Below are 13,348 nucleotides of genomic sequence, written 5' to 3'. Positions count from 1 at the left end.
CACAATCCTACAATTGATTGGACGACTACGCAAATCCTGGCATGGGGTTCCTCCTGTGCTGAGACATGTTTGTTTAAAGTATTGCCTGTCTGTTCTTCCTCCCCCAGGTCGTCTGATGTTCCACCTCTTCCATATCAAGATTTCACGGATGTGTTCAGTAAAGCTTCTGCTGATATCCTTCCTCCTCATAGAGAATGGGACTGTCCGATTGATCTCGTTCCAGGGAAGGTTCCACCTCGAGGCCGAACTTATCCGTTGTCTCTGCCTGAGACGCATTCTATGGAGGAATATATTAAAGAGAACCTAGCAAAGGGGTTCATTCGACCTTCTTCTTCTCCAGCCGGCGCAGGCTTCTTTTTTGTAAAAAAGAAAGATGGTGGTCTGCGGCCGTGCATCGACTACAGAGGTTTGAACGACATTACCATCAAGAACCGTTATCCTTTACCCCTGATTACTGAGCTCTTTGACAGAGTTAGCGGAGCTACCATCTTTACAAAGCTGGACTTGCGAGGTGCATACAATCTCATCCGGATCCGTGAGGGTGACGAGTGGAAGACCGCCTTTAACACCCGTGACGGACATTATGAGTACCTCGTCATGCCCTTCGGATTGAGCAATGCTCCAGCTGTCTTCCAGCATTTTGTCAATGAGATCTTCAGAGACATTCTATACCGTCATGTCGTGGTCTATCTAGACGATATCCTCATTTTTGCCAACGATTTAGAGGAACATCGTTTTTGGGTTAAAGAGGTTCTGTCCCGTCTCCGTGTCAATCATCTCTATTGCAAATTAGAAAAATGCGTCTTTGAAGTCAAGTCCATTCCGTTTCTAGGGTACATTGTGTCCGGTTCCGGACTAGAGATGGATCCTGAGAAACTACAAGCAATCCAAAATTGGCCGGTACCCTTAACCCTCAAAGGGGTCCAGAGGTTCTTAGGGTTCGCCAACTATTACCGAAAGTTTATACGAGACTTTTCCACCATTGTGGTGCCTATTACTGCTTTCACTAAGAAGGGTGCTAACCCGTCCAAGTGGTCTGAAGAAGCCATGCAAGCATTTCATCTTTTAAAACAAAGGTTCATCTCTGCGCCTGTTCTGAAACAGCCTGACATCGACTCTCCTTTCATCTTAGAGGTGGATGCCTCCTCCGTTGGAGTAGGAGCGGTGTTATCTCAGAGGGCTAAAGATGGCCATTTACACCCTTGCAGTTTCTTCTCCCGGAAGTTCTCCCCAGCTGAGCGCAACTATGCCATTGGCGACCAGGAGTTGCTAGCCATCAAGCTCGCTCTAGAAGAGTGGAGGTATCTGTTGGAGGGAGCTTCTCATTCAATCACCATACTTACAGACCACAAGAACCTTTTATACCTGAAGGGCGCACAATGTCTCAACCCTTGTCAGGCCAGATGGGCACTTTTCTTTTCCAGGTTCGACTTTAAACTCCAGTTCTGTCCGGGCTCTCAGAATCGCAAGGCCGATGCCCTTTCCCGCTCATGGGAGCAAGAAAATGAGTCAGAGTCTTCAGACAAGCATCCTATTATCAATCCGTTGGCATTCTCCACGGTAGGGATGGACTCTACGCCCCCATCAGGGAAAAGTTTTGTGAAGCCGATGCTAAGGAAGAAGCTCATGCATTGGGCCCATGCTTCCCGTTTTGCCGGACATACAGGTATCCAAAAAACCCTGGAGTTTATCTCTAGGTCCTATTGGTGGCCAACTCTGAAAAAGGACGTCTTGGAGTTTATTGCATCTTGCCCAAAGTGTGCCCAACATAAAGTATCCCGCCAGTCGCCTGCGGGGCAACTGGTTCCACTATCCGTTCCCCGTCGACCATGGACCCACTTGTCGATGGATTTCATTACAGACTTACCCATGTGCAACAAGTTCAATACCATCTGGGTGGTAGTTGACCGGTTCACCAAGATGGCACACTTCATTCCTCTCACCGGTCTTCCGTCAGCTTCCAAGTTGGCTCAAATATTCTTACAAGAGATCTTCCGACTCCACGGTCTTCCTGAAGAAATTATCTCAGATCGAGGAGTTCAATTCACAGCCAAATTCTGGCGAAGTTTATGTCAAGTCCTCCAAGTCAAGCTAAAGTTTTCCACGGCTTACCATCCTCAGACCAATGGTCAAACCGAGAGGGTGAATCAGGACTTGGAGGCCTTCCTCCGCATCTATGTGTCCTCCTCTCAAGATGACTGGGTTCAATTACTTCCCTGGGCCGAGTTCTGTCATAACAACCAGTATCATTCTTCATCTGCTTCAACACCATTCTTCACTAACTTTGGATTCCACCCTAAAGTCCCTGAGTTCCAACCGCTTCCAGCAACTTCTGTTCCCGCAGTGGATATCACCTTGCATCAGTTTGCCAATATCTGGAAGAGCGTACGATCAGCTCTGCTCAAGGCATCGTTCAGGTACAAGAAGTTTGCGGATAAGAAGCGTCGAGCAGTTCCTGCTCTCAAGGTGGGTGATCGGGTATGGTTATCCACGAAGAATTTGAGGTTAAGAGTTCCCAGTATGAAGTTTGCACCTCGCTATATCGGTCCTTTCAAGATTGAACAAGTCATCAATCCTGTTGCTTACAGACTCCAGTTGCCTCCCTTCTTAAAAATACCCAGGACATTCCATGTTTCCCTGTTGAAACCGCTGATCTTGAATCGGTTTCATTCCTCACTTCCTCAAACTCCGAAAGTCCAAACTCAACGAGGCGTTGAGTATGAAGTGGCCAAGATCCTGGACTCACGTCACCGTTACGGTCAACTACAATATCTTATTGACTGGAAGGGTTATGGTCCTGAGGAACGTTCATGGACCAATGCTTCTGATGTCCATGCTCCTGCCTTGGTTCGGAGATTCCATTCCAAGTTTCCTCAAAAACCAAAGAAGTGTCCTGGGGCCACTCCTAAAGGGGGGGGTGCTGTCACGATCCGGGTATCTGGACGCCATTTCTTACCCATCAGATGCCTCCTAAGGCTGGCTCAGCGCTCCAGGACCGGATCCCATCTGTTATCCTGATGTGTACATTCCTGTATCCTCTCCTGTCACTCTGGGACGCTGTCACAGTAAACGCCATATTACACCTGGCATGGCGTCTCCCGCGGCCTCTGCCGCCGTCCCTGAACTTCTGCATGCAGAGTGTCTGAGTGGCGATTACGTCAGCCGCGGCCTCCGCTGTGTCCGCGTGGTTGGATGTGCATCTGTCAGCCTGGCGCCTCCTGTCTCCGGTGGCCGGCGCCGCCATTACTGTTTTCATTACCACATGGATTACAAACCAAACTTCCCTCCAAGTGTCTGCATGGGCGCAGCCATCTTGGATTCTGTCAGCTGATCATTTCCACCAATCTGTTCTCAGTATTGATAATCTGCATAATTGCCTAGCCAATCACTTCCTTGCTGCAGGTATAAATACACTGTGCCTGAGCAAGGAAGGCGTCAGTGCTTTGGTTGTCAAACCTAGTTCCTGTTTGTCTCTCTCCTGTGATTGTCTTCCAGGTTCCAGCTCCTGTCTCAAGACTTCCACCATAGAGACCCGCACCAGCATTCCACCTGCGGTGTAGCCTGACTCTCCAATCCATTGTGGATTCATCTGTTTCCAGCTACAACATTACCTGCTTCCAGCTCAGCTTCCAGCAGAGTACAGCTTCCCTTAAAGGGCCGGTGTCCTTTCTACACTTTACCACTCTCCACCGGTATTATTATTTCTCCGCTCTCAAGTTCTACATTTCAGTTCATATTTCATCGCTCCCAAGTTCATTTATTATTTAACTGGTTCCAGCCAGTATCCACTCCGTGCTAACAACAGTCTTGTTCCAGCCAGTATCCACAGCAGCTGTTTTATCTTCAGCAACCCAGCTTTTCCTGGAACACCAGCTGGCACAATCCTGGGTTATCTCCATTGCTACAGTCGGGCCTGGTAAGGACTTTCCATCTAGAAGATCATAAGAACTATCTCACACTACCAGTGCCCTGTGGCTCCTGCCATCCTGTAGTACCCAGGAACTGTATTTATTCTTTGCTGACTTTTACGTTTTCTTTTACTGCTGCTGTGTTGCGGAGTTGTCATAATAAACATCATTGACTTTTATCCAAGTTGTCGTGGTCACGCCTTCGGGCAGTTATTATTCATGTAACTTACATGTCCAGGGGTCTGATACAACCTCCCAGGTTCCGGTACATCTCAGCCCCTACAACTGAGGCTGCCTCCCGTCAGCTCAGGCCCTCAGTTGTGACAGACTGCCTCTAATAAGGACTATCCTCTAATAAGGACTATCCTCTAATAAGGACTGCCTTTAATAAGGACTATCCTCTAATAAGGACTGCCTCTAATAAGGACTATCCTCTAATGAGGACTGCCTTTAATAAGGACTGCCTCTAATAAGGACTATCTTCTAATAAGGACTGCCTCTAATAAGGACTATCCTCTAATAAGGACTGCCTCCAATAAGGACTATCCTCTAATAAGGACTGCCTCTAATAAGGACTGCCTCTAATAAGGACTATCCTCTAATAAGGACTGCCTCTAATAAGGACTATCCTCTAATAAGGACTGCCTTTAATAAGGACTATCCTCTAATAAGGACTGCCTCTAATAAGGACTATCCTCTAATAAGGACTGCCTCCAATAAGGACTATCCTCTAATAAGGACTGCCTCCAATAAGGACTATCCTCTAATAAGGACTGCCTCCAATAAGGACTATCCTGTAATAAGGACTGCCTCTAATAAGGACTATCCTCTAATAAGGACTGCCTCTAATAAGGACCATACTCTAATAAGGACTGCCTCTAATAAGGACTATCCTCTAATAAGGACTGCCTCTAATAAGGGCTATCCTCTAATAAGGACTATCCTCTAATAAGGACTATCCTCTAGTAAGGACTGCCTCTAATAAGGACTATCCTCTAATAAGGACTGCCTCCAATAAGGACTATCCTCTAATAAGGACTATCCTCTAATAAGGACTGCCTCTAATAAGGACTATCCTCTAATAAGGACTGCCTCTAATAAGGACTATCCTCTAATAAGGACTGCCTCTAATAAGGACCATACTCTAATAAGGACTGCCTCTAATAAGGACTATCCTCTAATAAGGACTGCCTCTAATAAGGGCTATCCTCTAATAAGGACTATCCTCTAATAAGGACTATCCTCTAGTAAGGACTATCCTCTAGTAAGGACTATCCTCTAATAAGGACTGCCTCTAATAAGGACTGCCTCTAATAACAACTGCCCTCTAATAAGGACTGCCTCTAATAAGGACTATCCTCTAATAAGGACTGCCTCTAATAAGGACTGCCTCTAATAAGGACTATCCTCTAATAAGGACTGCCTCTAATAAGGAATACTGTATAATAAGTGCTACCCTGTCATGGTGATGAGGGGGTCACAGTGACAGACGGCCACATGTGAGGAAGGGGGTAACCTGAGACTATTGAAGGCCTGGTAATTCAGTTATTTTTGGCTGTGGTGGAGGAAGGACGGCATGCGGCTGTTGCTGTGATACTGCTGTGCTGCTGTGACCATGTAATGACGTGTCAGAGTGTTTAATCTACAACAGTGGCAGGACACCACGTGAAACAATCTGCTACAGTGGTACTTACCTGTGGTGTGTTTGTGGTAGTGTTCATTTCCAAACCCAATAAAAATACCTCATTAAATAATAATTACTATTATTATTATTATTATTATTATTATCATTTATTTTGATAATCAGTTTAGATCTTTCTTTACATGGCCTGAGGGTACTCACCTTTCACCAGGGTGTGTTTGTCAGTGGGTGAGGAACGAGCCAGGACCCTCAATTTGGGCCAGATTTTATCAATCCGCTCTTGTTCAATCTGTAGAGAAACGGAATGAAATCAAATGGCTTCCACAACAGATGATCTAATACTGATTTACTAATACAACGTCTGCCCAGGACGCACCGACTCCCCCCCTCAATCTGTGGCCAGGACACACCTGCATACAGTATATCTGGTGACACAAGAACTGACCTCCCCAAATGTCTGGCCAGGACACCCCCCACCCCCCGACCCCCTTCTGGCCAGGACACCCCCCACCCCCCCGACCCCCTTCTGGCCAGGACGCACACAGTATATCTGGTGACACAAGAACTGACCTCCCCAAATGTCTGGCCAGGACACCCCCCACCCCCCGTCCCCCTTCTGGCCAGGACACACACAGTATATATGGTGACACAAGAACTGACCTCCCCAAATGTCTGGCCAGGACACCCCCCACCCCCCGTCCCCCTTCTGGCCAGGACACACACAGTATATATGGTGACACGAAAACTGACCTCCCCAAATGTCTGGCCAGGACACCCCCCACCCCCTTCTGGCCAGGACTCACACAGTATATATGGTGACACAAGAACTGACCTCCCCAAATGTCTGACCAGGACACCCCCCACCCCCTTCTGGCCAGGACACCCCCCCCCCCCTTCTGGCCAGGACACCCCCCCCCCTTCTGGCCAGGACACACACAGTATATATGGTGACACAAGAACTGACCTCCCCAAATGTCTGACCAGGACACCCCCACCCCCTTCTGGCCAGGACACCCCCCCCCCCCTTCTGGCCAGGACACCCCCCCCCCTTCTGGCCAGGACACACACAGTATATATGGTGACACAAGAACTGACCTCCCCAAATGTCTGACCAGGACACCCCCCCCCCCCCTTCTGGCCAGGACACACGCAGTATATATGGTGACACAAGAACTGACCTCCCCAAATGTCTGGCCAGGACACCCCCCCCCCCTTCTGGCCAGGACGCCCCCCCCCCCCTCCTTCTGGCCAGGACACCCCCCACCCCCCGACCCCCTTCTGGCCAGGACACACACAGTATATATGGTGACACGAAAACTGACCTCCCCAAATGTCTGGCCAGGACACCCCCCCCCCCCCTTCTGGCCAGGACACACACAGTATATATGGTGACACGAAAACTGACCTCCCCAAATGTCTGGCCAGGACACCCCCCCCCCCCCCCCTTCTGGCCAGGACACACACAGTATATATGGTGACACAAGAACTGACCTCCCCAAATGTCTGACCAGGACACCCCCCACCCCCTTCTGGCCAGGACACCCCCCCCCCCTTCTGGCCAGGACACCCCCCCCTTCTGGCCAGGACACACACAGTATATATGGTGACACGAAAACTGACCTCCCCAAATGTCTGGCCAGGACACCCCCCCTCCCCCTTCTGGCCAGGACACCCCCCCCCCCCCCCCCTTTCTGGCCAGGACACACACAGTATATATGGTGACACAAGAACTGACCTCCCCCTTCTCGTTGTGAATCCTCCTGTTAAATTCTTTTCCGTCAATGCAGAGGAAGTCTTCTCCTGGGTGTATGATGCCACATTTAATGGCAATGGCACGCGCTGTATTGATGTTATCGCCCGTCACCATTCGCACAGTGATGCCGGCACGCTGGCATTTTCTTATCGCTTCTGGTACCTACAGACATAGAACAGAAAGGAACCGTCCTAATACCAGCAATACCAGTCTCTGCCATTACATGTCTGACCTCCACCATCTCCGAGTACACAAGTAGACAGTGTCCCTCCATCCTTATCCGTGTCGTTACTACTACACGCCCCAAGATGCAATACTGAGGGCACTGCCCCCTAGTGCTGCCACCAGGGTATAGGAGCGCCAACTGGGGGGGGGGGGGGGGGGGGCAGCACCAGATGTTTGCACCTGCACATGTGGGAAAGAAAACACTTGGGCCCTCATTTATCAAGCCTCGAAGAGTGATAAATACCAGGGACGTGCAGTCAGGGGAGGCAGGGGAGGTAGGAGGCAGGGGAGGTAGGAGGCAGTGCCTCCCCTGTCATTAAAAATTAAAATAATACATAAGACATATTCTGTGTCATCTGTATCCTCTTTATATTATTCTAATCATTTTAGAACATTTAATTAGTTTGGGAGGCACTGATAGCTAGTGCCTCCCGTAGACAGTGGGAACGCGCCAAAGCGGGGAGCGGGGCCAAGCGCTGGGCTGTAGAAGCCCATTAGAAAAAGAGGGGCATGCGGCACTTATACAAGCGAGGCACATGTGATTGGACAGCGGATCCAGTGCTGGATCCGCTGGCCCAATCACACCTACGTGGCGGGAAGAAGCGGCGGCGGGACACTGCAATTATTGTTGGAGCTGTCCCGGGTCACTACAGCAGCGGTGGCCCCGGGAAGCCCAGACCAGGAGTGCAAGCGCCGGCCAGAACTCTCCCCTCTCGTTCCTCCTCCATCCCCAGGCAGCAGCGGCGCCTACACTCTGGGGCACATCTCAGGTGAGAGAGGGGGGCAGATGGATATATATATATCCATGTGCCTCCCCAGACAAAGACTTCACCGCACGTCACTGATAAATAGCGCGGTGATACAGTACCAGCCAATCAGCTCCTAACTGTCATGTTACAGGCTGTGTTTGAAAAATTACAGTTAGAAGCTGATTGGTTGTTACTTTATCACCGTGCAATGTATCACTCTCCAAGACTTGATAAATCTGGGCCTTACTGCGCACACGTGAACCAGAGTCTGCAAAACCGTACACATGACATCATTGCTTGGGCGGTTCAGGGAGCAGATATGCAAAGTGAGTATTGGCTCATTTACATACTGTGAGAAATGGCAGCAGCGCATTATCCACATGCACCTCTGCCTCAGGCCCTGGCTAGCATTTGGCTCTAGAACATCTAAGGGGATCCAGCTCATGGTGAGAAGCCTCGCACATCGCTGTAACCAGACTAAAGAGCTAAACACCCTTCAAAGCCGACACCCAGGGCGTTCTCCTAATAACAGACAGGCCCTCCTATGGCCCAATGGGTCACCTCTGAGAAAGGAAACTTCACATTACTCCTTGTTCTCTCTCCGCACTCTCACACAATGACGTTTATATTATAAATGTTTCTTGTTCCCATTGTTTGTCCCACTGTACAGTGGCGCACCCAGGGGGGGTTCCCGAGTACCCAGAAACCCCCCTCCACTAAAAAAAAAAAAAAAAAAAATTTTTTTTTTTTTTTTTTTTAGCTGCATGAGTATTATTAATGACTGTCTAGCGTCCTCTGCAGCCTGCTGTCTTCCTGGTGGCACTTGCAAGTGCAATAAAAGTTTACTTTATTTTAATTATAGTACATATATATCCATGTGCCTACATATATACACATGTATATACATACATACATACATACATATAAACACACACACACACACATATGATATATAAATATATATATATATATATATACATGTGTATATATATGTGTACTGTATGTGTGTGTATATATATATATATATATGTATGCATGTTTAATATGCTATGTATATGTGTATATGGGTTCACTACGATCTCCCGGCAGCCGGCCTCCCGGCGACCAGCATACCGGCGCCGGGAGGCCGGCCGCCGGCTTACCAACAGTGTGGCGAGCGCAAATGAGCCCCTTGCGGGCTCGCTGCGCTCGCCACGCTACGCGCGCCACACTATTCTATTCTCCCTCCAGGGGGGTCGTGGACCCCCACGAGGGAGAATAAGTGTCGGTATGCCGGCGGTCAGGCTCCCGGCGCCGGTATGCTGGTCGCCGGGAGCCCGACCGCCGGCATACTGAAGACCACCTGTGTATATGTATGTGTGTGTGTATGTATATATATATATGTGTGTGTAGATATATGTATATATATATATATGTGTGTGTAGATATATATATATATATATATATATATACACACACACAGACACACTAGTTTTACGGACCCAGCATATACTGGGTCACCTCAGTCCCCACCCCTGTGATTGGCTCCGCCCTGTCCTGGAAACCCCCCCATGCAAATCCTGCGTTTGCCACTGCTGTAGAAGCATCCATCCGTCAGTAGTATGGCAGCGAGCAGGAGAGAACATACCACAAATAAACGTTACCTCTGGCCTGACTGGATCCTCAATGCCAACTACAGTGATGCAGGTCAGATCGGTCACAATATCGTTCTCATTGTCCCAGTCTGGTTCTGGATTCTGGTCAAAGTCCCGGTATGCAATACAGATTGTTCTGAGTCCGTCACAGGCCATGGGTTCTATCACCTTTTTTACCATCTCATCACGATCTTTGGGTCTAAAAATACGGGGTTCCCCGGCTCCATTCAAGATTCTAGAACACCTATAAAGCATAAGATGCGATGTGCGTTAATTACACATGCCCTGCCCCGAACAGATATTATTTACTTATTATTGTTATCCCCCATCGGCTCCAATAAGAACAAAAAGAGAGTCAATAATTATAACTTACCTGTATGCAGCGATTGTAAACTCATATTTCCTACACTGATACTTCCTATACTGATACTTCCTACACTGATACTTCCTATACTGATACTTTCTACACTGATACTTCCTACATGAATACTTCCTACACTGATACTTCCTACATTCATACTTACTATACTGATACTTCCTACATGAATACTTCCTACACTGATACTTCCTACATTCATACTTACTATACTGATACTTCCTACACTGATACTTCCTATACTAATACTTCCTACACTGATACTTCCTATACTGATACTTCCTATACTGATACTTCCTACACTGATACTTCCTACACTGATACTTCCCATACTGATACTTCCTACATTCATACTTCCTACATTCATACTTCCTACATTCATACTTCATACACTGATACTTCCTACACTGACACCTCCTACATGCATACTTCCTACACTGATACTTCCTATACTGATACTTCCTACACTGATACTTCCTATACTGATACTTCCTACATTCATACTTACTATACTGATACTTCCTACACTGATACTTCCTATACTGATACTTCATACACTGATACTTCCTACACTTATACTTCCTATACTGATACTTCCTACATTCATACTTCCTACATTGATACTTCCTACATTCATACTTCCTACACTGATACTTCCTACACTGACACCTCCTATATGCATACTTCCTACACTGATACTTCCTATACTGATACTTCCTACACTGATACTTCCTATACTGATACTTCCTACATTCATACTTCCTACACTGATACTTCCTACACTGATACTTCCTACATTCATACTTACTATACTGATACTTCTTACATTCATACTTCCTAAACTGATACTTCCTACATGCATACCTACTACACTGATACTTCCTGCATTCATTCCTCCTACACTGATACTTCCTACATTCATACTTCCTATACTGATACTTCCTACATTCATACTTCCTACATTCATACATCCTACATACATACTTCCTATACTGATACTTCCTACATTCATACTTCCTATACTAATACTTTCTACACTGATACTTCCTACATTCATAATTCCTACATTTATACTTCCTATACTGATACTTCCTACATTCACACTTCCTACATACATACTTCCTATACTGATATTTCCTACATTCATACTTCCTACATTCATACTTACTATACTGATACTTCCTACACTGATACTTCCTATACTAATACTTCCTATACTAATACTTCCTACACTGATACTTTCTACACTGATACTTCCTACATGAATACTTCCTACACTGATACTTCCTACATTCATACTTCCTACACTGATACTTCCTATACTGATACTTCCTACACTGATACTTCCTATACTGATACTTCCTACACTGATACTTCCTATACTGATACTTCCTACACTGATACTTCCTACACTGATACTTCCTACATTCATACTTACTATACTAATACTTCTTACATTCATACTTCCTACACTGATACTTCCTACATGCATACTTCCTACATGCATACCTCCTACACTGATACTTCCTGCATTCATTCCTCCTACACTGATACTTCCTACATTCATACTTCCTATACTGATACTTCCTACATTCATACTTCCTATACTGATACTTCCTACATTCTTACTTCCTACATACATACTTCCTATACTGATACTTCCTACATTCATACTTCCTATACTAATACTTTCTACACTGATACTTCCTACATTCATAATTCCTACATTTATACTTCCTATACTGATACTTCCTACATTCATACTTCCTACATACATACATACTTCCTATACTGATACTTCCTACATTCATACTTCCTACATTCATACTTACTATACTGATACTTCCTACACTGATACTTCCTATACTAATACTTCCTACACTGATACTTCCTATACTGATACTTTCTACACTGATACTTCCTACATGAATACTTCCTACACTGATACTTCCTACATTCATACTTACTATACTGATACTTCCTACACTGATACTTCTTATACTGATACTTCCTACACTGATACTTCCTACATTCATACTTACTATACTGATACTTCCTACACTTATACTTCCTATACTGATACTTCCTATACTGATACTTCCTACACTGATACTTCCTACACTGATACTTCCTATACTGATACTTCCTACATTCATACTTCCTACATTGATACTTCCTACATTCATACTTCCTACACTGATACTTCCTACACTGACACCCCCTACATGCATACTTCCTACACTGATACTTCCTATACTGATACTTCCTACACTGATACTTCCTATACTGATACTTCCTACATTCATACTTACTATACTGATACTTCCTACACTGATACTTCCTATACTGATACATCCTACACTTATACTTCCTACACTGATACTTCCTATACTGATACTTCCTACACTGATACTTCCTACACTGATACTTCCTATACTGATACTTCCTACATTCATACTTCCTACATTCATACTTCCTACACTGATACTTCATACACTGACACCTCCTACATGCATACTTCCTACACTGATACTTCCTATACTGATACTTCCTACACTGATACTTCCTATACTGATACTTCCTACATTCATACTTCCTACACTGATACTTCCTACACTGATACTTCCTACATTCATACTTACTATACTGATACTTCTTACATTCATACTTCCTACACTGATACTTCCTACATGCATACCTCCTACACTGATACTTCCTGCATTCATTCCTCCTACACTGATACTTCCTACATTCATACTACCTATACTGATACTTCCTACATTTATACTTCCTATACTGATACTTCCTACATACATACTTCCTATACTGATACTTCCTACATTCATACTTCCTATACTAATACTTTCTACACTGATACTTCCTACATTCATAATTCCTACATTTATACTTCCTATACTGATACTTCCTACATTCATACTTCCTACATACATACTTCCTATACTGATACTTCCTACATTCATACTACCTATACTTTCTACACTGATACTTCCTACATTCATACTTCCTATACTGATACTTCCTACATTCATACTTCCTACAT

At 45.6% G+C, this 13,348-nt stretch overlaps 1 protein-coding gene across 1 annotated transcript in view; it reads right to left on the bottom strand.

Annotated features, from left to right (window-relative positions):
* Positions 1-13,348, bottom strand: part of LOC135040870 (plasma membrane calcium-transporting ATPase 2-like) — a gene marked incomplete at its 3' end in the record, with an annotated part of 272,154 nt that overhangs the window by 51,382 nt on the left and 207,424 nt on the right. The window contains exons 8-10 of the mRNA XM_063954874.1: positions 9,921-10,155; positions 7,286-7,465; positions 5,752-5,839 (exon numbers count right to left, since the gene is read on the bottom strand). Of these exons, the coding sequence (XP_063810944.1) occupies positions 5,752-5,839; positions 7,286-7,465; positions 9,921-10,155 (503 nt within the window). The remainder of the gene's footprint in view (positions 1-5,751; positions 5,840-7,285; positions 7,466-9,920; positions 10,156-13,348) is intronic.

Source organism: Pseudophryne corroboree, unplaced genomic scaffold, assembly GCF_028390025.1.
Source record: "Pseudophryne corroboree isolate aPseCor3 unplaced genomic scaffold, aPseCor3.hap2 scaffold_776, whole genome shotgun sequence".
Lineage (NCBI taxonomy): Eukaryota > Metazoa > Chordata > Amphibia > Anura > Myobatrachidae > Pseudophryne > Pseudophryne corroboree.
The sequence above is the reverse complement of the archived record's forward strand: the minus strand, read 5'-3'. Positions and strand labels throughout refer to the sequence as shown.